At 35.8% G+C, this 27923-nt stretch overlaps 1 protein-coding gene across 2 annotated transcripts in view; it reads left to right on the top strand.

The window, feature by feature from the left end:
• Nucleotides 1-27923, top strand: part of CDKAL1 (CDK5 regulatory subunit associated protein 1 like 1) — a 647858-nt gene that overhangs the window by 364861 nt on the left and 255074 nt on the right. For both annotated transcript variants that reach the window (XM_051970620.1, XM_051970619.1), the window contains exon 11: nucleotides 19893-20038. In XM_051970620.1, the coding sequence (XP_051826580.1) occupies nucleotides 19893-20038 (146 nt within the window). The remainder of the gene's footprint in view (nucleotides 1-19892; nucleotides 20039-27923) is intronic.

The raw sequence follows: 27923 nt of genomic DNA, 5'->3' as shown, positions 1-27923 counted from the left end.
ATTAATTTCTTTTCTCATTTTTTCTTCTATCTCTCTGATTTGCCTTTTAAAGGCTTTTATGAACACTTCTGAGAAGTCTCTTTGGGCTTGAAAACAATTCATATGATTCCTTGAATTTTCCTTTGTGGACATTTTGTCCTCATCTGAATTGATGTTTTGATCTTCCCTGTCACAATACTAACTTTTAATGGTCAAGGTTCTTTTTTATTTCTTGCTCACTTTCTTTTCTTTTCTTTTGGTATTTTCTCTCTCTCTCTCTCTCTCTCTCTCTCTCTCTCTCTCTCTCTCTCTCTCTCTCTCAACTTTTAAGGTGGAGCTCTGCTCTTGTGGTAAAGGTGGCTCTGTATTCAAGCTTCCTATGCAGCTCTGAGCCTTGGCTTTGAGCACAGGAACACCTTGTGTTTGGAGGGAGTAGAAAGCTTTATTTGCTAGGAAACAGCCTGATTTCCTAGAATTTGTTTTCTGAGCTGGGACTGGGGATAACCCTACTAGTTTGCTTTGCTACTGAACCAGGACAGGACTGAGAATCTCGATACTAACTTTTTATGGTCAAGGTGTTGTTTTTTTTTTTTTTTTCTATTTCTTGCTCATTTTCTTTCCTTTTCTTTTAGTATTCTCTCTCTCTCTCTCTCTCTCTCTCTCTCTCTCTCTCTCTCTCTCTCTCTCTCTCTCTCTCTCTTTTTTTTGAACTTTTAAGGTGGAGCTCTGCTCTTGTGGTAAAGGTGGCTCTGTATTTAAGCTTCCTGTGCAGCTCTGAGCCTTGGCTTTGAGCACAGGAACACCTTGTGTTTGGAGAGAGTAGAAAGCTTTATTTGCTAAGAAACAGCCTGGTTTCCTAGAATTTGTTTTCTGAGCTGGGACTGGGGATAACCCTACTGGTTTGCTTTGCTACTGAACCAGGACTTAGAATCTCAATTGCTGATCTGCTATGATTAAGACCCCTTCACTGGCTTTCCCAAACTCTCTGTGCTGAGTTGAACATCCCTTTCACATTAGTGAGACTGATTTTCTTGAAGTCTTTGCAGTCTATCTTGAGCTAGAGTGGTTTCATTCCTTAGACTGTTCAGAGACTTGGTTTGGTTTCATGTGCTTTTCAAGGGAAATTGGGAGAGCTTCAACAGCTTTCTGACTTTATTCTGCCATCTTGGCTCTACCACCAGTAGTCCTGATCAATTGTATTTTATAGAACAATAACATTCTATTATATACATATATCATAACTTATTCAGCCATTCCCCAACGGATGGACATTCACTCAATTTCCAGTTCCTTTCTATTACTAAAAGGACTGCTACATACATTTTTGCATAATGTATATTTTTTATGGATTTGATTTTCCATTTGAGGATCATTTAGATGTATCCCATGAATTTTTTTCATAATTATCATTTTACTTTAAAAGTTATTAACCATTTCTATAAATTGTTCTTTGACACATTTAGGATTTAATTGATGTCTTCATTTGAGTCTGTATTTTTTTATTCTTGAACCAGTTATTATTATTATTTTGCATGATGATCTGTAAAGGATATATTGACTTTTTCTTCTTCTTTATATTTGTTTGCAAGATCTCTGTGCCTTAATACATGGTCCTAAAAATTCTATGTGGTGCTTAGAAATAGTTTTATGCTGTCCCATTTAGAATACGTAAAGTCTTTTAACACATATTTCTTAAGCAATATGTTTGGTTCTGTATATTCCCTTTTCTTTATCTTTATGTTTATCCAAGACCATAAGAGAGAGAGTGAGTAGAGTCCTCTCCCATTGTCTCTCTTCCTTAATACTTTGGCCTGACATCCATAGTTTGGCTTTGTAGTGCTGGTGCTGCTGGGTTATTTTCTACTCACTGTTGGTCTAATGGGCTTGTTTGCCTGGTATCCGAACTGCTAGGGCTATAGGGTTGCCTGCCTCAACATCTGCTGCACTAGTGTGACTGAGTTGTCTGTCTCTGAAATGATAATTCAGAGCTTTTCAGGTCTGTCACTACAGGATTGTGGCTTCAATATCTAGATGCGTTGACCAGGGCAAATGTATAAAATTTGGAGCCTGGAATGTCAGTAACACTCAGAAGAGAGATTGTGAACTGAGTTTTGGAGGAAGTTTGGAGGAAGGTTTTGTTGCAAACCTTTGTTGTGTCCTTGGGTCTGGTGGTGCACTTTGTTGTTATTTATGATGTATGGAGAAGGGATCCTGTGTGAGCTTTTGAATTGAATGTCCTAGCCCAAGGAGAAAGCTGAAGTTATTTTGTCTTTGTACCTAATTTCGTTTTGGAGAACTTTGAGAGGTTATAAGGATCAGAGTAAATTTTTAGTGTTTCATTTTTTTGCTCTTAATCCAGAAGTCAGGTATCTTAAATTTGTTGTGATTCAGTACTCTTACTTTTCAAATGATGAAGGTTTCATGTTTCATGAAGAACACTGTGGTGCAATGGAAAATGTGCCACATGGAAAAGAACTGGATCTGAATTCTGGATCTACCATTTATTGACTGTCTTTAAATGCAATTCATAGGCAAGTCAAGACACTGACCATTACATAATATCATGATATCCCTTGTTCCTTCTCAAAAAGAAAGGATGGATAACAACAGCCTCTATGTTCCTCATATATCATTACATTATAGTTTTTCTGTCTATTCCTATAACTCATTTAACTCACCTAACTTCTCCTTTAAAAATCTGGGCACTATACCACTTGGTACATATACATTTAGTATTGATATTACTTTATTGTCTATGGCACTTTTTACTTTTAGCAAGATATACTTCCCTTCCTTATCTCTCTTAATTAGGTTTGGTTTTGCTTTTGCTTTGTCAGAGATTCAGATTGTACCTCTGTTTATGTTTTTTAAACTTCAGCTGAAGCTGAAGATTGTGCTCCATCCCCTTTTACTCTGTATATATCTTTGTTGTAGATGTGTTTCTTGTAAACAACATGTTGTAGGATTCTGAGTTTTGATCCATTCTGCTATCTGCTTCTGTTTTTGGGGAAGAGTTCATCCCATTCACATTCAGTTATGACTACTATTTTCCTCCATCCAATTTTTCCTCCTGTTTGTCCTCTCTTCTTTTACCTTTTCCCTTCTTAACAGTGTTTTGCTTCTTTCTGCCACTTTCCTAGTCTGCCCTCTTACCTGTCTGTACTCTCTTCCTCTCCATCTTAATCTCTTCCTCTTCCTCCTTTTCTATCAGTTAAGATAGATTTCTATATTCTGCTGATTGTGTGTATTATTCCTTCTCTGAGCCAGTACTGATGAGAAGAAGGTTCAAGATGACCTTCACCTATCCTCCCATGTTGTTCCTATCTTTTAAATTTGAGCTATGCTCCCAGGGTGAAAGCGGCACTGTCTTAGGCTTCTTGGGCCAGAGATTTAAGCCCGTGTCTGTTTACTTAGTGCTACACTGATACTGCCTTGAGGTCCATGGGACCCTCTGGCATCTGGTACTGGCATCTGAGAGGGTGTGGGGGTGAGGCTGGCTGGCCCATAGGGAGACCCACTGCACTGTGGGTCAGGAACATGATTTGCTGAGGTTGGGCTTGTTCTTGACTTGTTGGGATGCTTCCTGTCCTGAAAAACAATTCCCTTTTACCTGGGTGAGTCAGACTTTTCCTATCGAAAGTTCCAAGTTTCTTGGGCTAAAAGATTGTTTCACTTTGTCTTTTTGTTGGTTCTGTTGTTCCAGCATTTGTTTGGGGATGCTATTTATGTTTGTTTGGAGAAGAATGTGGAAACTTCTTACTGTGTAGTAAATGTCTTTTTGATCAGATCTGGCAACTGATCCCTTTGTCTTGAAGTCTCTTTTTTTTTTTTTTTAATTTTTATTTAATAATTACTTTATATTGACACTCGTTTCTGTTCCGATTTTTTTTTCCCCCTCCCTCCCTTCACCCCCTCCCCTAGATGGCAAGCAGTCCTTTATATGTTGGATATGTTGCAGTATATCCTAGATACAATATATGTTTGCAGAACCGAACAGTTCTCTTGTTGCTTAGGGAGAATTGGATTCAGAAGGTATAAATAACCCGGGAAGAAAAACAAAAATGCAGATAGTTTACATTCATTTCCCAGTGTTCTTTCTTTGGGTGTAGCTGCTTTTGTCCGTCATTTATCAATTGAAACTCAGGTCTCTTTGTCAAAGAAATCCACTTCCATCAAAATATGTCCTCATACAACATCGTTGTCGAAGTGTATAATGATCTCCTGGTTCTGCTCATTTCACTTAGCATCAGTTCATGTAAGTCTCGCCAGTCCTCTCTGTATTCATCCTGCTGGTCATTTCTTACAGAACAATAATATTCCATAACATTCATATACCACAATTTACCCAGCCATTCTCCAATTGATGGGCATCCATTCATTTTCTAGTTTCTAGCCACTACAAACAGGGTTGCCACAAACATCTTGGCACATACAGGTCCCTTATCCTTCTTTAGTATTTCTTTGGGATATAAGCCCAATAGAAACACTGCTGGATCAAAGGGTATGCACAATTTGATAACTTTTTGGGCATAATTCCAGATTGTTCTCCAGAATGGTTGGATTCGTTCACAACTTCACCAACAATCCATCAGTGTCCCAGTTTTCCCACATCCCCTCCAACATTCATCATTATTTTTTCCTGTCATCTTAGCCAATCTGACAGGTGTGTAGTGGTATCTCAGAGTTGTCTTAATTTGCATTTCTCTGATCAATAATGATTTGGAACACTCTTTCATATGAGTGGTAATAGTTTCAATCTCATCCTCTGAAAATTGTCTGTTCATATCCTTTGACCATTTATCAATTGAGAATGGCTTGATTTCTTATAAATTTGAGTCAGTTCTCTATATATTTTGGAAATGAGGCCTTTATCAGAACCTTTAACTGTGAAAATGTTTTCCCAGTTTGTTGCTTCCCTTCTAATCTTGTTTGCATTAGTTTTATTTGTACAGAGGCTTTTTAATTTGATGTAATCGAAATTTTCTATTCTGTGATCAGTAATGGTCTCTAGTTCATCTTTGGTCACAAATTTCTTTTTCCTCCACAAGTCTGAGAGATAAACTATTCTATGTTCCTCTAATTTATTTATAATCTCGTTCTTTATGCCTAGGTCATAGACCCATTTTGATCTTATCTTGGTATATGGTGTTAAGTGTGGGTCCATGCCTAATTTCTGCCATACTAATTTCCAATTATCCCAGCAGTTTTTATCAAATAATGAATTCTTTTCCCAGAAGTTAGGGGCTTTGGGTTTGTCAAACACTAGATTGCTATAATTGACTGTTCTGTCTTGTGAGCCTAGCCTTTTCCACTGATCCACTAATCTATTTCTTAGCCAATACCAAATGGTTTTGGTGACTGCTGCTTTATAATATAATTTTAGATCAGGTACGGCTAGGCCACCTTCATTTGATTTTTTTTTCATTAATTCCCTTGAGATTCTCGACTTTTTATTGTTCCATATGAATTTTGTTGTTATTTTTTCTAGATCAATAAAATATTTTCTTGGAAGTCTGATTGGTATAGCACTAAATAAATAGATTAGTTTAGGGAGTATTGTCAGTTTTATTATGTTCGCTTGGCCGATCCAAGAGCACTTAATATTTTTCCAATTATTTAAGTCTGACTTTATTTGTGTGGAGACTTTTTTATAATTTTGCTCATATAATTCCTGACTTTCCTTTGGTAGATAGATTCCCAAATATTTTATGGTATCAACAGTTATTCTGAATGGAATTTCTCTTTGTATCTCTTGCTGTTGGGTTTTGTTGGTGGTGTATAAAAATGCTGAGGATTTATGGGGATTTATTTTGTAGCCAGCTACTTTGCTAAAATTATGAATTATTTCCAATAGCTTTTTAGTAGAATCTCTGGGGTTCTTTAGGTATACCATCATATCATCTGCAAAGAGTGATAGTTTTGGTTTCCTCCTTGCCTACTCTAATTCCTTTAATATCTTTCTCGACTCTTATTGTCGAGGCTAGTGTTTCTAATACGATATTAAATAATAATGGTGATAGTGGGCAACCTTGCTTCACTCCAGATCTTACTGGGAAAGGTTCCAGTTTTTCCTCATTGCATATGATGCTTACTGATGGTTTTAAATATATGCTCCTGACTATTTTAAGGAAAAGTCCATTTATTCCTATGCTCTCAAGTGTTTTTATTAGGAATGGATGTTGGATTTTATCAAATGCTTTTTCTGCATCTATTGAGATGATCATATGGTTTTTGTTTGGTTGGTTATTGATATAGTCAATTATGCTAATAGTTTTCCTAATATTGAACCAGTCCTGCATTCCTGGTATAAATCCTAATTGGTCATAGTGTATTATCCTGGTGACGATTTTCTGTAATCTTTTTGCTAATATTTTATTTAAGATTTTAGCATCAATATTCATTAGGGAGATTGGTCTATAATTTTCTTTCTCTGTTTTCAGCCTACCTGATTTAGGTATCAGTACCATGTCTGTGTCATAAAAGGAGTTTGGTAGGACTCCTTCCATCCCTATTTTTTCAAATAGTTTATATAACATTGGAGTTAATTGTTCTTTAAATGTTTGGTAGAATTCACATGTGAATCCATCTGGTCCTGGGGATTTTTTCTTAGGGAGTTGATTGATAGTTTGTTCTATTTCTTTTTCTGAGATGGGACTGTTTAGGATATTTACTTTTTCCTCTGTTAGTTTGGGCAAGCTATATTTTTGGAGGTATTTTTCTATTTCATTTAAGTTGTCGAATTTATTGGCATAAAGTTGGGCAAAGTAACTCCTAATTATTGCTCTAATTTCCTCTTCGTTAGTGGTGAGTTCTCCCTTTTCATTTTTAAGACTAACAATTTGATTTTCCTCTTTCCTTTTTTTAATCAGATTTACTAAGGGTTTGTCTATTTTGTTGGTTTTTTCATAGAACCAACTCTTAGTTTTATTAATCAATTCAATAGTTTTTTTACTTTCAATTTTATTGATCTCACCTTTTATTTTTAGAATTTCAAGTTTAGTGTTTGACTGGGGGTTTTTAATTTGTTCCTTTTCTAGCATTTTTAGTTGCAAACCCAATTCATTGACCTTCTCTTTCTCTATTTTATACAAATAGGCCTCTAGAGATATGAAATTTCCCCTTATTACCGTTTTGGCTGCATCCCATACATTTTGGTATGATGTCTCATTATTATTGTTTTTTTGGGTGAAGTTATTAATTATGCCTATGATTTGCTGTTTCACCCAATCATTCTTTAGTATGAGATTATTTAGTTTCCAATTATTTTTTGGTCTACTTCCCCCTGGTTTTTTGTTGAATGTAATTTTCATTGCATCGTGGTCTGAAAAGGATGCATTTACTATTTCTGCCTTACTGCATTTGAGTTTGAGGTTTTTATGTCCTAATATATGGTCAATTTTTGTATAGGTTCCATGAATTGCTGAAAAGAAAGTGTATTACTTTCTGTCTCCATTACATTTTCTCCAGAGATCTATCATATCTAACTTTTCTAGTATTCTATTTACCTCTTTGACTTCTTTCTTATTTATTTTGTGGTTTGATTTATCTAATTCTGAGAGTGCAAGGTTAAGATCTCCCACTATTATAGTTTTACTGTCTATTTCTTCTTGCAGCTCTCTTAGTTTCTCTTTTAAAAATTTAGATGCTACCCCATTTGGTGCATATATGTTTAATATAGATAGTGCTTCATTATCCATGCTACCATTTAGCAAGATATAGTGCCCTTCCTTATCTCTTTTGATTAGATCAATTTTTGCTTTAGCTTGATCTGAGATCAGGATGGCTACCCCTGCTTTTTTGACTTCACCTGAAGCATAGTAGATTTTGCTCCAACCTTTTACCTTTAACCTGCATGTATCTCCCCGCTTCAGGTGTGTTTCCTGTAAACAACCAATTGTAGGATTCTGGCTTTTAATCCATTCTGCTAACCGCTTCCTCTTTATGGGGGAGTTTACCCCGTTCACGTTTATGGTTAGAATGACCAATTCTGTATTACTTGCCATCTTGTTAACCCCGGTTTATGCTTTTCTCCCTTCTTTCCCCTTTCCCCTCCTTCCCAGTATTAAGCTTGTGAGCACCACTTGCTTCTCACAGCCCTCCCTTTTTAGTATCCCTCCCCCTGCCTTAGAGTTCCTCCCCCTATCTTACCCCTTTTCCTCCCAGTTCCCGTATTCTCTTCCGCTTAGTTTATTCCTTCCCTTTTCACTTTTCCCTTCTCACTTTTCAATGAGGTGGGAGAAGTTTCACCATAGATTGAATATGTCTTAAGATTTTTCACTTAAAGCCAATTCTGAAGGCAGTAAGATACCCACTATATTCATCCCCCTCCATTCTTTCTCTCAGATATAATAGGTTTCCTATGCCTCTTCATGAGATGTACTACCCCCACTTTACCCTTTTCCTGGTACAATGTCCTTTCCACATCAATTTCTAGAACAAGGTATACATGTATTCTTTATACATCTATATAGTCAAAATATAGTTCCCAAGATTAATCTTTACCTTTTTAGATTTCTCTTGAATTCTATATTTGTAGATCAAACTTTTTGTTTAGTTCTGGTTTTTTCATCAGAAATAGATGAAATTCGCTTACTTCGTTGAATGTCCATCTTCTTCCCTGGAAAAAGATGCTCATTCTCGCTGGGTAAGTTATTTTTGGTTGCATACCAAGTTCCTTAGCCTTTCAGAATATCATATTCCAGGCCCTTCGATCTTTTAATGTGGATGCTGCCAGATCCTGGGTGATCCTTATTGTGGCTCCTTGATACTTGAATTGGGTTTTTCTAGCCGCTTGCAATATTTTTTCCTTCATCTGAGGGTTCTGGCATTTGGCCACTATATTCCTTGGTGTTTTGATTTTAGGATCCCTTTCAGTGGGTGATCGATGAATCCTTTCAATGTTTATTTTTTCCTCTGTTCCTATGACTACTGGGCAGTTCTCTTTGATAATTTCCTGGAAAATAGTGTCCAGGCTCTTTTTTTCATCATGTTTTTCTGGAAGTCCAATGATTCTCAGATTGTCTCTCTTGGATCTGTTTTCCAGGTCTGTTGTCTTCCCCAGAAGGTATTTCACATTTTTCTCCATTGTTTGATTTTTTTGGATTTACTTGACTGATTCTTCTTGTCTCCTCGAGTCATTCAATTCCACTTGTTCAATTCTCGTTTTCAGTGAAGTATTTTCTTCACTCACTTTTTTAAAATCTTTTTCTAATTGTCCCATTGAGTTCTTTTGTTCTGTGGAATTTTTTTCCATTTCGCCAATTTTGTTTTTTAGAGAGCTGTTTTCTGTTTCCAGTTCACTAATCCTATTTTTCAAGGATTTTACTTCTTTATCCACTCTCTCTTTAACTTTCTCCAGGCTCTTTTGCCAAGCCTCGCCTCTCATTTTCCCAAGCCTCACTCTGCTTTCCCCATTTTTCTTCTAGCTCCCTTGTGAGAGCCTTTTTAATCACTTCTATGAGGTTCATCTGTGCTGAGGAACAGACAATCTCCTCCTTTGGAGATTCACCTGGGGACTGCCTGTTTTTAGTCTCCTCAGGATTTAGAGTCTACTCTCTATCTGTGTAGAAGCTGTCAAGGGTTAAAGTCCTCTTCAGCTTCTTGCTCATTCTGTCTAATAATCAAAGACAAACTACCAAAGAAAAACAGAAACAACTGGAGTCTTTCTTTGGGGGAGGGGCTGGGTGTGTTATCGAGCTTCCTCTACAGACTGCAGGGGGCAGCAGTGAGGCACTAGCAGGACTGTGCTGCGCCTGCGCTCTGAGATCCCAAAGCGTGCTGAGTCACTGTGGGGGGGAGGGGGGGGGCGGCCAGGTCCCGAAAGACTCCAGCTGTTTGCGGTTGTATTCTTCAGCCCCGGTGTTTTTAGCTTCTCTGCTGGGCTGCTGACTTGCTGCTGGAGTAAAGTATCCAAACCTGTAGCGAAGTTCTCCCCGCAGAGACGGCTGCGATCACTCCCCACCCCCTCTCCAGTCTGCTCCGTGCTCTCACTGCCGCTGCCCGCCGCCTGCGCCCGATCTAAAACCGTCCCAGCCCTCCAGTAAAGACAAACCTTTCTTGGCGAATCTCAAGGATGGCTTCTCTTGGTAACTCTTTGTGGGTTTTTTTTTTTTTTCAGTCAAGCATTAATTCAGAGGCTTGTAATGAAATGGATAGTGAGAGAAAGCGCGGAGCTTATGCAGCTGTGAGCCTCCTCTCCGCCATCTTAACCGGAAGTCCCCTCGCCAATTTTTCCATGTTCTTTCTAGAATGTGATATCTACACCTGAACATATTTACTAGAGATTTGGCTGGACAAAGTAGAGTACCGTAGGACTAATTTGTCTACAGTAACATAGCTATTTACCGACAATTGTAATTAGAATTTGCCTACAATGCTCTATTTGTGACTTTCTACTATGTGCAATATAAAACCAAGATTCCCCCTGATATGCTTTAAAAGTCAGATAATTAGCTACAGACAACTTAGAAGTAATCATTTCTTATTATCCATCTTCAATACCCTTTTTCTATTGTATTCCTTAATTATAAGTATCTTAATGGAGCTATTGATTTGACTGAGTTAAATGGTCGATTTAATCCAGTAATGGTTTAACTGATATTTTACTGATTTGGGTAGTTACTGAGTCTTTCTTGTGACATTTTATAGGCCTAATCTTCAAAAATTTCAAACATAGAGGTTACAAACTAATTTCATAATGTGATTATTTAAAAAAAAAAGACGTGTCTCAGATATACCTAATGTGACATACTTTGTGATCAAACACTACTTGGAATCTTTACAAACTGCTAACTCATTAGAGTTGATCTAATCTTACAAGAAGATGTTTTGGGCAGAACCTGAAACAAGGTACTAAGTAGAACTAATTAGTACAATGCTTGTGTTTACACCTTTACTCATTGGAGTTCACAAGTATGCCAGCTTCACAAAGTAAACTTTGTAACTTAGTGAGTTCACACCTCCCTTGAAGCTCTTTGGGCCAGAGAGCACTATGGGAGAAAACCCACAATCCCTCTCTTGAAGGAGCATAAATAGAGCTTCAATGGGCCAGTCAAAAAAGTTCTTCAGAGTGAAGAAGCTACAAGTTGAGATTTCAGCGGAATTACGCGAGAAGCCCTCTCTCCGAGGCAAGGCAGAATATTTTCCACTTGGCTGGCTGGTGGCAGAAGAAGAGTTTTCAGAGGAAGAAGCTACGAGTCGAGAGTTCAGTGGACCACCAGATTCATCTTCATCTCACACCACTGTAGTTGGTGGCTGGGCTCCTGCACGCCCCCCACTGAGACCAAGCTGGTCTGAAAGACTCACCAGAAAGCTAGCCGAGCCCCAGGTGAAGGAGACAAGAGATTCATTCCATCTCTGTGCTGGTTGGAGGCTGAAGAAAGCTTTGAGAAGAAAAAGCTCACCACATTTTGGCGCCCAAACAGGGACTGATTCAGATCCATCTGAACTAGAACTCCAACAGATTTCTATCCTGATAAAATATGCACAGGTTTTACCACCAAACTTTTTTTTTTCTTGTTTCCTAAGTTCTTCATTTTTCTCCTTAGCCCACAAAGAGCAAAGAACCCATCGAAGTAATAAGTCACAAATATATTTTTAAAAGAAATATAAATAATTAAAACAAAAATATTGCACTGTTTTCAAACCAAACATGAATGACCAAAGATTCTTTTGTTGAATAAATATCCTCATATTGTAACTATTGGCTATTGATTTTTGAAACAATAATTAGATTGGTGATGATAAGAATTAGAAATGTTTCACACTTTCTCTGAAAGCTATTAAATTGGGATAATCAGTTGACATATTGTACTACCAGCTGTGAAAATATATTCCATGTTAGCTCTTTGCCTTAGGAGTAAATTTTTACTTTTTAGAATGAGGACTGTTTATTAATGCTGATTCTAAACCGTATGTAAATGAGATTAATTTGTTCATAGTATCTTTTCTGCAGTGTTAGGGGCAGTTTGGAAGAGTGTCTCAGAGGTAGGAGACTTCTAGCACATGTGACTATATGACCCCAGACCAATCCTCACTTCACTTTTGGGTGTTGTAACTCATTTTAAGACTGCTGAGTTTGAAATCAATTCTTTTTCTGTATTTGATAGGAGTCCTAATGAAATTGTGTATCTGGAGCAAAAAAAAAAAAAAAAAAAGATCCTTAATGGAGCAAAAAAAGATTCTTCATTTCATATTTCCTTACTTTTCTGTAACATCCATATTAGCTTATTTGCTCTTGGGATTTTGAATCTATGTTGTCCTAGCTTCAGAAGGAGGCAAGGAAAAAAATCAGAATGCTATTATCATATGAGAATAAAGCTAAAGAGAGCTGGAAGTTAAGAGAACGGTTATAAGAATTTCAGTAATTTATTTAGAACTGGAAGGGACCATAAAGACCATCATGTCCGCTTGTCATTTTGTAGATGAGGAAACTGACTGTCAGACAGTCATAGAGCTTATTGATCTGAAGCAGGATTAAACCTCGAGCTACTTGATTCCAATGAAACACTATAGAACTACAGTGTCTCTAATGCTGTAAAACCAAATGTAATTGTAGAAAAGGGAAGGATACTAGAGCCAAGACAAAATCAGCAGGATTTGGAAAAACGTATTTGCTAGCAAATAATTTAACTTATAAGCCAACTTTTGGTACATAACTTATTCATAAATTTGTGATTGCCAGTATCTGATCACCTACCATGTTGCTAAGTAGGAAAAAGGAAGACAGGAAAACTCAAGGGGAGTTGAGTTTTTGAATTTTTTTTCAAAATTATTAATCTTTGAGCTTTCCCTCTCATCCAGAAATAGCTGCATGGCACATTGAGTGACCACTCTGCTTGAACTCAAGAATACTTGAGATCAAATCCAGTCTTAGAAATTAGCTTTGGGATCCTGGATAAGTAACTTAACCTCTGAATACTTACATTTTCTCCACTGTAAAATGGAAATACACACACACACACACACACACACACACACACACAGAGTGCTCGGCAGAGTCCTTGATGTATAGGAAGTCATTTAACAAATTCTTGTACCCTTCCTTCCTTCCCTTATAATATGCGTACACTCTTGAGTCCCTTATCATATTAGTTTGTTGCTAAATTGTTCACTACTACCAAAACTGTAGAATGGCAGTGTTGTACAGCATGAAACCAAAAGTAACCATATCATAAATTTAAGTATAGGATATATGCCATATTTAAGAGTAAAAGGAAAGACCTCTAGATTTACATTGCCAGTCTTATGTTTGATAATAAGAGTAATTTATATGCTTAAATAATTTTACAAGATATATTTTCATCTAGTGTGGTATCCTTTTTATAGCAGCTATCTACCTGTAATGCTTCAAAAAAAAGCACTGAACTGCCACTCACGATACTTGCTTCATTAGTTAATGTTTTTGAAAGAAGAATGAATTATAATTCACTATTATGTTTCGGTTTCCCAAAACATGCTATTTAGGTAATGAGCCAGAATCAGAGTAATTACTCAGAAATATAGCCAGAGGTCAATATTGGAATGGCTTTATATCCCAAAACTCAACTCTTAACCAAAAAACTTCACCTCGCTACAGCCACCCATAATAGGTGCTACTATAGATACAAAATTTCGGGGGATAGGCTACGCAGACATGTGACACAACTGTCTCACTGAGAGTCTGTGCAAAGAAGATTAAACACACTGACATGAACATCAAGGAAATTTCCTGAAAGTAGAACTAAGCAGATCTGTGTGATGTTCTCAGTCTGCAAACGTAAATTATCTCGAGTCAAAAAGATAGGGCCAGTGTAGATCCTCATTGACATCTAGGAATACCTCCTTTTTTTTTTTTTTTCTTAAAAATCATGATTACTGCTGGCCCTGAACACCACAGGAATAATGGTACTCAACAATCCAAAAATTTACCATGGACATGACTGGGGGTAATAATAATAATAATAATTAATAATAATTGCAGTGCTAACACATGGAAGACAATTTACAATGTAACTGAGAAGTTGGATACAAGTAACATTTATGTCCATGAGCTCCTCAAATATAACATTGGGTTGTAGTGAAAACTCTAAGTAGATGTGGAATCAGGAAATCCCAGGTTCAAAACCTACTTTGCATACTTCCTAGTTATATGACTTTGGGCAGTTCATTCAGCACAGTGCCTGGCACATAATAAATGTTTAGTCAATGTGTTTTAACTGACTGAATGACAATCTTTTTGTGCCTAACATTCATTATTTTTTAATTTTAATTAAAATCATTTTATTGCCTTTTTATTTCATATATATATATGTTCACACGCGCGCGCATACACACACACACACACACACACACACACACACACAAATCTTTTCCTATCCCCAGTGTTTAGCATGATACCTACCATAAATATTTATTGCCTGAATGACTAAAGGGATGAGATTGGACTAGAGGAGTACTAAGGTATCTTTTGGTTTTATATCTGTAATCCTGTGGCCTAGAATAAAGGCCCAGTTCTACCACTTATGCATTATATGGCCATGGGCAAATCACTTTAGGTCCCAAAATATGCATTTCCTCATTTGTAAAATGAGGTGAATAGGTAAAACCTACCTCATACGCTTTTGTCCCCATGTAAAGCTTAATGTTTTAGATAAGTGAAATATAATTAGATTTTTGTTATTGTTGTTGTTGCTCAGTCATTCCAGTTGTGTTCAATTCTTTGTGACTCCATTGGTTTTTGTTTTTTGTTTTTGACAATGATACTGGAGTGGTCTGCCATTTCCTTTTCCAGCTTATTTTAATATAGAAGAGAAACTGTGTGGCAAATATTGTTGTGATTTGGTCAACTAGTAAGTATTTTAGACTAGATTTGAATTCAGATATTTATGACCCCAGGAGCATAGTCCATTGTACTACCTCACTACTTCATTATTAGGTATACTATGTTGATTGAAAGGTGAATTAAGATTAATGCCCTGTGGATTGAAACCTGAAATATAATAATCTCTTTAGATTTTTCCTAGCTAACCTAGCTATATTACTTTTGCTTGATGATCCTTCTGAATGAGTGGCAAACAATGGCTGTTCATTTCACTTCTCAAAAGGCAATCCAGATATGGATGACTACAGAATGGTTAGCATAGAAAGTTAGATTTATGAATAAGGAATGTTAGGAATCTTACAGGATGCTAAGTAAGTGGAATTGAGGAGACAGTGCTTAAATCTAGTTTACCATTGATTTAATCCTACAACAAATAATGGTTTCCTAGTGATATAATGATTGGTATACTCAGTGTGGGGCATATAAAGAGGAGGTCTCAGGGTCAGAAAGGGCAAGCCTACTTGAAGCTTTCTGAGGCTGAGACAGATTCATTCCATCTTCTACCTTTGTGCTGGCTGGAGGCTGAAGTACAAACTTTTAGATTTGGAGACTTTCGGAGGAAGCTAAAGGCAGAAGCTGGGAGAGGCAAAGGACTAGTGGCAGGAGCTCTCGGAACCAAGGAGAGATAGACCTCTAAGAAAGCTAACCGGATTCAAGGAAGGAGACAAGACTTTGAAGGAGACAATAAAGGATTTGGACTTTAACCCCTGGCTGAATTTGAGGTGATTATTACTCTGAACTGAAACTAAGGCTGCCTCCAGAAGCCCCCCAAGAAACCTGCTGCCAGAGAACATTACATTTTAAAGAAGAATATTACAAGGGAATATTTTTGTTACCTCAAAACCAAGTAAAATAATTAATGTAAAACTCTTAGTTAACCTTGAATTGCAATAGAAATGTCAACTATTATAATTTTCTCTTATAAAACTATTTTCCTAGTACTTGTTGAAGCTACAGAAATGTAAATACAAGTCTAGATAAGGAGGAGAGAAAAAACAATAGAGAATATTGATGTAAATATACAAAACAATAAATACAATAATGATAAATATAGTGACGAAACAACCAGCTAAAATAGCTGAAATCTTATAAAGTATAATTCAGTAAATCTGTTCTCTAGTTTTCAAAGTCTGTAATAACAAATTTTGCAATATTGGACTTATCCATAACAAAGCATACAACCATTATTTATTCTTAGTAATGAAGAGCATGATTGTGCAGGAATTATACAAATGTTTATTCTTATTCAAAAGCTTTAAAATTTCTCTTCCTTTTGGGTGTTTTCATAAGAATTATTATGAGGTGCCCGCAAAATTGACTGTTTCCTTTTCCTTTCAGACAAATCTATCTTTTAAAATTAATAATTTTGTAAATAATGGACTCTTCAAAAGACTAGTCAGTGAAAAGAAGAGAAGTGGTGGTTTAATGGTAGAAATAATTTATATGTGGAAAATGCCTGTTCAACTCTTGAAATTATTTTGTGGAATTTACTGATTTTAATGCAATAATATAAGGTGGGTTTTTTTTGGATAAGGACATAGTTAACAACAGTAAGCAAATTAGATAACCTGGTCAAAATAAAATTATATTATAAATTTTTACACATAAAACATTCTTTAAAAAAATTCTTTCTTGACATGTTTTATTTCTTTTGTGTTGGTGCTTCTGTGCTTTGAAATTGATGGTTCAACTGCCCTCACATTTGGTGGGAATAAGTTCATCAACTTAAAAGTATATTGCATTAACAATTATCTGACTTACCCTTCACTTTGCTCATCATTGCCAACTTCTCTGATCTTCTTAAACTTTGGAGTCTTATTGAGAGCACTGCTTAAGCATCCACAGTGCCACTGTCCTAGCTTGCTTCATTTTATATTTGCTTCCTTTTAACTTCTCTTGTATGTAAGTATAAATATATAAGGCTTCTATATAGGATGCATTTCCTTAAAGATAGGAGGTGTCTTCATTGGTCAGCTGTGAATTAGCTGGCTAGGTTTCCATCTTCTTTGCCCAAATTAGTATTAGCTCAATAAATATTGATTCCATGATTGATTATATTATTCAGAAAAGATTCAGTTTGGAAAAGAAGAGGTGCTTTGAATTCATTGTTAACTTATTCATTAAAGAAAAATTGTCCTGCTTCCCCCAAAATTGGGGCGTCTCTTTATTTAAGTGGATAATGAACTGTGTTTACTTCTTTTTTCCCTAATAAATTCATTTATTTTTAATACATATTGCTTTATGAATCATGTTGGGAGAGAAAAATCAGAGCAAAAGGGAAAAACTATGGGAGAGGTTAAAAAAAAAAAAAAACAGAAAAAAGAAGTGAACATGGCATGTGTTGATTTACATTCAGTCTGTCTCCTTAGTTCTCTTTCCTGGATGCAGATCACATTTTCTGTCCCAAAGTCTATCGGGATTACTTTGGATCATTGAACTCCTGAGAAGAACCAAGCCTTTCATAGTTGATCTTTGCACATTCTTGCTGTTATTGTGTACAATGCATTACTGCGTCTGCTTGTTTTGCTCAGTATCAGTTCATGTAAATCTTTGCTGGCCTTTCTATAATCTGCTTGTTCATCATTTTTTATAGAACAACAAATTCCATTATCTTCATGTACCACAGTTTGTTCAGCCATTCTCCAATCAATGGGCATCCACTCCTTTTCCAATTCTTTGCTATGACAAAGAGAGCTGCTCCAAGGGGGCAACTAAGTGGCACAGTGGATAGAGCATCACTCCTGATCAAAGCTGATCTCAGACACTTTAACACTTCCTGACTATGTAATTGCCAAAGAGGGAGGGCTATGTGACCTTGGGCAAGTCACTTAACCTTGATTGCCAGAGAGAGAGAGAGAGAGAGAGAGAGAGAGAGAGAGAGAGAGAGAGAGAGAGAGAGAGAGAAAGAGAGAGAGATGCAAGAAACATTTTTGCACATGTGGGTCCTTTTCCTTCTTTATGATTTTCTTGGGATGGGTCAAAGGGTATACGCAGTTTGATTGCACTTTGACCATAGTTCCAAATTGTTCCCAGGTTTATTTCACAACTCCACCAACAATGTATTAGTGTCCCAGTTTTCCCACATCCCCTCCAACATTTATCATTATCTTTTCCTGTCATCTTAGCGAATCTGAGAGGTGATTGTTTTAATTTGCATTTCTCTAATCAATAGTGATTGAGAACATTTTTTTCAAATAGTTATACATGGCTTTAATGTCGTCATCTGAAAATTGTATGATCCTTGTGGAGGAGAAAGAAATTTGTGACCAAAGATGAACTAGAGACCATTACTGATCACAAAATAGAAAATTTTGATTACATCAAATTAAAAGGCCTTTGTACAAACAAGATTAGAAGGGAAGCAACAATCTGGGAAAACATCTTCACAGTTAAAGGTTCTGATAAAGGCCTCATTTCCAAAATATATAGAGAACTGACTCAAATTTATAAGAAATCAAGCCATTCTCCAATTGATAAATGGTCAAAGGATATGAACAGACAATTTTCAGATGATGAAATTGAAACTATTACCACTCATATGAAAGAGTGTTCCAAATCATTATTGATCAGAGAGATGCAAATTAAGACAACTCTGAGATACCACTACACACCTGTCAGATTGGCTAAGATGACAGGAAAAAATAATGATGAATGTTGGAGGGGATGTGGGAAAACTGGGACACTGATGGATTGTTGGTGAAGTTGTGAACGAATCCAACCATTCTGGAGAACAATCTGGCATTATGCCCAAAAAGTTATCAAATTGTGCATACCCTTTGATCCAGCAGTGTTTCTATTGGGCTTATATCCCAAAGAAATACTAAAGAAGGATAAGGGACCTGTATGTGCCAAGATGTTTGTGGCAGCCCTGTTTGTAGTGGCTAGAAACTAGAAAATGAATGGATGCCCATCAATTGGAGAATGGCTGGGTAAATTGTGGTATATGAATGTTATGGAATATTATTGTTCTGTAAGAAATGACCAGCAGGATGAATACAGAGAGGACTGGCGAGACTTACATGAACTGATGCTAAGTGAAATGAGCAGAACCAGGAGATCGTTATACACTTCGACAACAATATTGTATGAGGATGTATTCTGATGGAAGTGGATTTCTTTGACAAAGAGAGCTAACTGAACTTCAATTGATAAATGATGGACAGAAGCAGCTACACCCAAAGAAAGAACACTGGGAAACGAATGCGAACTGTCTGCATTTTTGTTTTTCTTCCCAGGTTATTTTTACCTTCTGAATCCAATTCTCCCTGTGCAACAAGAGAACTGTTCAGTTCTGCAAACATATATTGTATCTAGGATATACTGCAACATATCTAACATATATAGGACTGCTTGCCATCTAGGGGAGGGGGGTGGAGGGAGGGAAGAGAAAAATCGGAACAGAAACGAGTGCAAGGGATAATGTTGTAAAAAAAAATTACCCTGGCATGGATTCTGTCAATATAAAGTTATTATTAAATAAAATAAAATAAAATATTTTTTAAAAAGTAGGAAAAAAAATCAATAGTGGCATGCTGTGGGCCATAGGATCAGAAAGACTTGGACATGACTGAATTATTGAAATACAATATAGAAATATATTTTGCATGTTTTACATGTATAATTGATAGCATATTTTTTGCCTTCTCAAGAGGTTAGGGAGGAATGAGGAGAAAGAAGTTGGAATTCCAAATTTAAAAATGAAATATATATATGTGTGTGTGTGTGTTTGTATGTATTTGGGCAAAATATAATGAAATATACTTTAAATTCCTAATAATTCTGAAATATAAGCTATTTGAAAGTATAATTGGATAAAATGGGAAGTTATGGCTTTCCGTTTCATTAGATGACTTTAAGCAAATGCCTTGTCTAGGATGTTTGCTTTATAGGGGCACCTATAGCCACCCACTTGATAGCCTGTGAAATACTTTTAAAGTTTTAAGTATTCTCTTTGAGAATGTGTTTATTTGTAAACATTTGGAGGATTGGTTTTGCTGTGTTTGTGCCTTGATTTATCATTTTAAAAAATTCATGTTTTCTTCCAAATTTTTAGGAAATGGCAAAAATTCTTAATCATCCACGAGTCTATGCTTTTCTGCATATACCAGTACAATCTGCCTCTGACAGTGTGTTAATGGAAATGAAAAGAGAATACTGTGTGGCAGACTTCAAACGAGTAGTGGATTTTCTGAAAGAAAAGTAAGTACTTATGAAAATAATAATTTCATATTTTTTTTCAAGAATATGTGATAGGAATGTACTTACTTGCAACCTTATTATTAAAGAAACGAGAAAATGTGAGAATCTTTTGAAATTTTCAAAATGTCTGTATTTTCTAAGAAATAGATAGACCTTTGATGTGGTTTATTCTTTCTCCTTAGTTTAAGCCAATATACAACTTTTCATGAAAACTTAATTTACACAAAATTGATAATCTTCCTAAAACAATAAGAATTGTGACTTTTTCTTGATCTGCTTGATGTAAACCAACTTTATTTCATTTTGTTTAAAGTGGCTTTTTAAGATTTTATGCTTAATTGACTATTATAGGGACACAATCGTGACCTTTGCAGTGGAGAAATTTTAGAAAGAAGTATTTTTTGTCCATTACCTAAAATTGTTTTTATACATTCGTTCATAAAGTTTCCTTTTAAAATTGGAGGTTAGGGAGGATTCCAGGAAAAGGGGGCACTAGGTTGGTAAATTTCAAGTTCTCCCAATCCCCAAAAATAGAACAAATTTGCTTCTCAGGGTGAACATAGATTTGGAGAAAAATCAAGAGGACTTGAGAGCAGAACCAGAGTGCTCCTGATTCAACCCAAGAAGATCTGAAGACAGACTGGGGCCAGGATTGACCCCTGGGAAGTACAAACAACCTCAGGGCTAGTTCCACAGAAACATTAAGTGGGGAATCTACAGGTGAGCTAGATGTCAGGAGGAACCACAGAAACTTTCACCTCCCAAATTGTTTGTGGTGAGTCCAGCAAGACCGAGGGAATCTTGGCCTATTAGGATCAACAGGCACAGCTGTGCTGCTGAACAACAACCCTGAGTGAGAGGGAACCAGCACCCTGTAGAGTGCAGAGACAAATGGACAGGGATGCTGACGGCTGTGGGCATTGGCGGGAGGGTGAAGCTCTTTCTTTGGGGTTCTTAGTCAAAGGGGAGAGTTGAAGTGAAGCCAGAGACACCATCCCCCCACCCAAGGATCAGAGGCGCTTTCATAAACTAATACTTCTTATTTAAAAAAACAAACAAATGCAACAACAAGCTGGCAAAGAAGAAAGAACCTCACCATAGAAACATACTCTGGGAACAGGGAAGACTGGGGTATGTCTTCAGAGGAGGACACTGAAGTAAAAAAAGCTTCTTCTATCTCAAAGAGTAATGTGAAATGGCTCCCTGCCTACAGAGGCATTAGTGGAGGGAGAGAAGGGCTGGTACTTCTGAAAACCTCACATTGGGAAGGGGCTCAATAGGCAACTCTACATACATACCATAAAGGGGATAGCACCCTCCAAAATCTATAAAGAAATAATAAAGAAGGGATAGGCAAATAAAGGAACCAAAGGAAGAAGAGAAGGGAGAGACCTCTGGGTGGGAAGAAGTTAAGTAATAGTAAGCCAAGTTATGGAGCAGAATTTAATGAAAGAGTTAGCAGGGATAGGAAAGACGTGTGCATGGGGGCGGGGGGTGTATGTATGTATATAGCAACATATGTATATATAAATATATCTTAACTAGCTTGGCTGTGGTGGTGGGGATGAAAGGGAGATATACATGTGTATGTATATATCTATATATGTATATATAAAAATATCCTTTCTTAACTATAGTGTGCTTGGGAGTGGGGAGGATAAAAGGGGTAAAAAAATAAAGTAAAAAAGGTGTGTAACAGAGAGCAAAAGAATAATTTATGAGGAAGTAAAGAAAAGACAGTCACTCTTGAATATAATTTCTTCTGTTAATACATAATACTTTCTTAAACTGATATTTGTTGGTATATATTTTGAAACCTCCCTGATTTTCTGCTGGGCACATGATAATGTTCTCTTTTCTTTTGTTTCATTTTGTTTTGTATTGCTTTTCTGTTTTGTTTTGTTTTTCTTAATCTGTTTCTTCAAATAAAATAAATTTGGGAACAAATAAAAACATTCTTCGATTTAAAAAAATTATGATTTTTATTTGACAGTTACAGATGTCTATTTTATCAAAGCAAAATTACTATTGACAAAAATTGATATTTACACTGACATAAAAACACATTTTATTTCTTTAGAAAAATCTCCAGCACTAATTACGTTCCCCAGAAATCATCATAAAATACTGAGTGCCTGCTTCTAGAAATTAGGAAAAAAAAGTGAGTTATCAAGGTAACCAAGTTTCACTTCAAGCCTAGTATAGCCTTCTGCCTTTGTTAATGTATAGCGTCATTTGGATTTTGAAACCTAGGGCTTTGCTAGTTTCTTGGAATTCCTCTTTATCCACTCACCCCTCCTCCCCAACATATGTCCTTAAGAAAAATTATTTCTTTGTTGCGGTTTAGCTATTTTCAACTCTTTGTGACCCTATGGACCATACTACACCAATACTGTCCCTTGAGGTTTTCTTGGTAAAAATACCAGAATGGCTTTCTTGGCATTCTTTTTTGGCTTCCTTTTTCAGTGAATTAAAGTAAACATAGTTTAAATGACTTGCCCAGTATCAAACAGCTTGGAAAGTATCTGAGGCCAGACTTGAAGTCAGGTCTTCCTCATTCCAAACCCAGTGCTTTATCCACTGAGCCACTTGACTGCCTACAATTAGTTTTATATGTCTGTTCAAATACTATTATCATGTGACTCCTTTATAAGTACTCTAAATCAAGTTTTGTTTTTTTTTCTTTAATCAGTCATTCAACCTAGGTGACTATGTTTTATTTTTTACACTTTTTTCCCATATTTATTTTGACTCCACACTCCTTCATTCTTTTTTCTTCATATTTTGTTTCACTTTATTTCAATCTTAGACATTTCTGAATTATCCTGATAATGTAATATTTATGTTAATTGAAATATAAATAACTGTTTGAATATGCATGCCAGTGAGCTGAAAAACAAGTTAAAGGAGAAACTCATAATTTCTCCTGAAAATGAAATGGTTGAATTTATGAAGCTTACAAATGTAGAAAACAGGGTAATAATACTTCCATGATACTTTCAAATTTTTAGCAACAATGTAAATTTTAATCAAGAATAGAAAGTTTTTTTTTAATTGTAGTTGTCTATGATTGATTTTTTTAGTTTTTTATTAACTTCTCTTCTCTGAAGAAAAGTATTTCTACTCTGTATTTATACCATGTCTTGAATAACTAATCTATCTGGCATAAAAGAATCCTCTTGCAATTGTTGGCACTGATAAATGGAATGTTTCAAAAGTACATAAAAAGTACTGCACCTGTGAAGTCTCTTGATTCTTACCTACTGAAGCAATAGCAAATAATGCACACAGTTCATGATTCTTTCACAATCCTTGCCAAGTGTAGGCATGCTTTTTATTACCCAAAGTAGCTGAGAACACTTTTTAAATAGTTCTTTGTGGGAATGAAATAAAGAAAAGTTCAGAAATCAGTATCTATTTCTTCCTTTCACTTTTAGATAAAGTTAATTTGTTTCTTTAAGATATGATAGCTTGATTCTTAACTAAGCAGATTTTTGATTCAGCTTCATAGATGTTTGTGATCAATGTATCTGTTTTGTCTGTCACATCTTGAGTAGTTTTATCAGTATCATTTAGCCATCCCTGAATAGAGGAAAGGAAAAGGACATATTTGAAAATTAAAATATCGACAGAAGATAATAAAATAAAAAGTTATAGACAAGGTAAAAGATCTTTCATTCTTTTAACCCATGTTTATTGCAATGTCATAGAATTTAGTAATTCTGAACTTAAGATATCAGGCCTTTAGGGTTGAACTAGCTCGGCCTCAACCTATTATGAAATCCTCTCAACGACATTCTGATACTTGTTTCTACAGGCTTCACAAAAATATCTCCTAGGGAAAGGGAGCTTATTCTCATCCCAGGCAGTCTTTTTCCTCAAATCATTTTCAACCATGATAGAGAGAGATTATGTACTGAAAAGATCTTAAAGAGAGTATTTGTTACTGAATTTTAGCCATCCTTACATTTCTGTGGCATATACACACGTTTTCCAAACATTGAGGGTTTTTTCCTTTTTGTTTGGAAGAAACAGGATTTGGTCAAATGGATTAATGCCTCAAAATGTTTTTTTTCTGCAATCCCCAAAGCTTTGTGCTTCCTCTATATACATAAATTGACTCAGGGTTTTAGGAAGTTTACAATTAATTCATACCTTCCTAGCACTAACTTTGGGTAATTGAATTGGGTTACATTTTTGTTAATCACATAGAAAGGACCTACTGGTTTGTGCCGTTTTCCCATTTGTACCAAGACCAAAGTGAAAGAGGCTTTATAATTTATTATGGAGTAATAACCAAACTTTATAAAATTGTTATTATTTACATTGTCATATCCTTTGCTTTTCTATTTCTGCAGTCTTAAATATTAGTGTATTTTGATCAAAACGATGCCTTTCCTCTCCCCTTAGTTTTACTGTCATGAAAAGTATAAATTATTCTATTTGATTAAGTCATTTAAAAATAGGTTTCATTTTTTTCTCTCTCTAGTATGTTTCAGCTTTCTAAAATTTTACATTAAAAAGTTTAAGAAGGAGGCAGCTAGGTGGCACAGTGCATAGAATACCAGCCCTGAAGTCAGGAGGATCTGACTTGAAATTTGGCCTCATACACTTAACACTCCCTAGCTGTGTGACCCGGGGCAAGTCACTTAACCCCAATTGTCTCAAGGAAAAAAAAAAAAGAAGAAGCCTTTGTCTTGGTCAGTTTCCTCAAAGAATTCAGTATTTTAACTCCACCCACATCATTTAGAACTGAAATCCAGATAAGAGTGCTTGCTTACTTGAAGTTGCAGGTTTTAAAACTCAAGAGCTCAATAATATTTATGATAGAGTTCGTGGAAATGGAATCTTTTTAATTAATTTTCTTTACAGTTGAAATAGGCCCATGTTTTTGCTAGGAGCACTACAGGTTTACATATGAACCAACTTGAAGCTGATTCATTATTCTCTTCAGTTGTTTGAAAGTTGGCAGCTATTGTAATAACAGCAGCTGGATTTCGGATAACATAGTAGTTCTGGCACATGTTGGGGCATATGGGAATTTATTAAATCATGCAACCTTTGCAAAAAAGCAATATCTGAATTACTTAATATCCAAATTTGAAACAGCTGGTCACAAGAAGACAATCATCTCCAACTTGAATCATTTCCTTTAGACTATTGATAATTTAGTAGTGAGTGTAATAATTAATTTGATGTCTTTTTAAATATAAAAAATTAATTTTTTATATTTAAAAAGACATCAAATTAATTATTACACTTACAATTAATTTTTTTGATTTTTAAAACCAATAGATTCTTGAAAATTTAGAACCTACTTTATTACATACAAAAACAGACGAGATTATGTTAATGTCCTAAATATTCCAATTATTTTAAAACATTTGTACTACATTATATAAATTATTTGTTAAGAAATCTAATTCTTATGTAATATATATTTTGTATATATATGTATATATATATAATTACGTATAAGAATCTTGCTGCTTCTATTCAATTATTTCTTCTTGTGATTAAATCCAAAGAAAGTGCTCCTATTTTTTTCCAAAAAATTTTTTACTGTCATTATAGAAGTGCCACCAAGCCCTGTTTCTATTTCATGCTTTATTGTATCTCAAAACCATTTTATTCTTGGTATATTTACTGAGCAAAGTAACATTTATAAATTTGTGTATTCATAGATTTTTGCTTATCCCTTTGCAAAATTTCTCCAATTAGGGTATATTGAGGTACAGATGCGTAATTGTAAAGTCTGGACTAACTCTCTGGAGGATCTTGGAATCAGCCCGAGTCCTTGATCTTACTGGAGGAGTGAAGCAGGCAGAACGGCCACATAGCTGGTCAAAGATGGTATCTGGAATCTGGAGTCTCAGTCTCTAACTGAGAGCTGTAGCTGAGAGCTGTGGGTGAAAGAGAGCATTCTATGTCAGAGGCTCCCTTAAATACCTCAGTACTAAATTATACTTAATTATAAGTATCTTGCTGACCTAGATTTAAGTACACCTTTTCAGAGTTCTAGCTCTCTACATCTCTCACTTTCTTTTGTTTTAGAACACAGGTAGTCATGCCCTCTCTGACTTCTCAGGAAGGGAGGTGAAAACACCAAACAGAAATGGGGAGTCAAACCAGATATTGTTAACGTGTTTCCTCTGGGCTAAAATTGAAACAGATATACATAAAGCTATCAGCATGGGAAGTATTACAAAAGCACATAGTAGTATAACTCAGGCTAGTAGTGATGTAACAAACAACATGAGTCAGCATGATGGTATAACAAACAGTATGAATATACAAGTTCATAAGTCCAAGAAGGAGGGTATATAAATAATAATCACACATACACTTCCTTCAGCAGCAAGAGATAGGCCAAAACCAATCTATTGTCCATCACTTCATGTGTCAGAATACAATGATTCAAAGACATGCTCCTTTTCAATATTTAGGATATGAAGTATACCTTAAGGCGTTTACAGTAAAAAAAAAAACTTTCCTTAAGAACAGAGAAGCTAAACACCTTAAATGACTTTCAGAAATTGATAGGAGATATCCAATGAATGCGTCCAGAGTTAGGCTTGACTACCTATCAATTGCAACCATTATATGACATTTTAAGGGGAGACAGTTCTTTAAACTCACCATACACACCAGTTACAAAAGAAGCTCTAGAGCCTTTGAGAGAGGTTAAACTGGCTTTATCCAATGTGATTGAAAGAGTTACTCAAAAACCCTTGGAAATATCAGTTTTTGCTATATAAGAGGCACCCACAGCAGTCCTTCATCAAAGAGACAGTGTGATAGAATGCGTGAACCTCCCCAGCACAACCAGAACAAAGCCTTACTCCTTACCCAGTGCTTGTGGCTAGAATTTTATTAAAGACCATTAAGCAAGCAGTACAATTATTTGGGATAAGACCTGACAAGATATACATCTTTTATACCAATGCACAGATTAATATATGCTGTGAAACTATCCCAGAGAGGCAAATTTTATTGGCCATGGCCCCAAATTTTACACACTGGTCTTCATTAAAGATAACCTGACTATTACATAATTGGCAATGGATTTTTGAAGAAAAGGTTTCTAAAGTTCCTCTTAAAGGATCAACTATCTTTATAGATGCATCCAAACATAACATTTGTGCTATATACTCTCGTGACTTAACTATAAAGAGAGTAGTTAGAACTCCTTTAAAATCCACTCTGCAGAATGAATTGTATTCAGTCATGCTAGCTCTTCCTTATTTATCCAGGAGATGTAAATATATCTGATTCAGCTTATTCAAAGAATTGCCACAGCCCAAATAAAATTTGTAGCTTCCAATATATATCAGCTCTTCCTTTATATCTTCAAGAGCAAGTGAGGAAGAATCCAGGTAAGATTTACTTCTTGCATGTCCACTCTCATATGGATTTCCAAGGTCTTATTTTTATGGAAATTCAAAGGCAGATCACCTTCTCCGTGTTAGCCAATGCTCCTTTATTTCAGACAGCCCAAGAATCTTATTCTAAATATCATCAGGCTGCTTGAGCTTTACGTTTGCAATTTGGGATAACAAAAGAGGAAGCTAGGAGCATAGTAAAAGGCTGTACACCTTGCCTTCCTTTCTATGTTCCTACCCTCCCTCCAAGAAAAATCCCTCATGATTTGAGGCCCAATGAAATTTGGCAAATGGATGTAACCCATTATAAATCTTTTGGTTATCTGTCTTTTATCCACATTGTACTAAACACATTTTCAGAGTTCCAGCCCTCTACACCTGTAATGACTGCGTATTTAAAAGCAGCCTGAGTCAGGAATTCAGGTTAAGGGAAAAATCTTCAATCTTTATTGAAGTGAAGAGGTGAAAAAAGATTGCGATAGCAATATGGGCAAGATGGATTG

This window comes from Antechinus flavipes, chromosome 1 (genome assembly GCF_016432865.1).
Source record: "Antechinus flavipes isolate AdamAnt ecotype Samford, QLD, Australia chromosome 1, AdamAnt_v2, whole genome shotgun sequence".
NCBI classification, from domain to species: Eukaryota; Metazoa; Chordata; class Mammalia; order Dasyuromorphia; family Dasyuridae; genus Antechinus; species Antechinus flavipes.
This window is presented reverse-complemented; position numbering and strand designations above follow the sequence as displayed.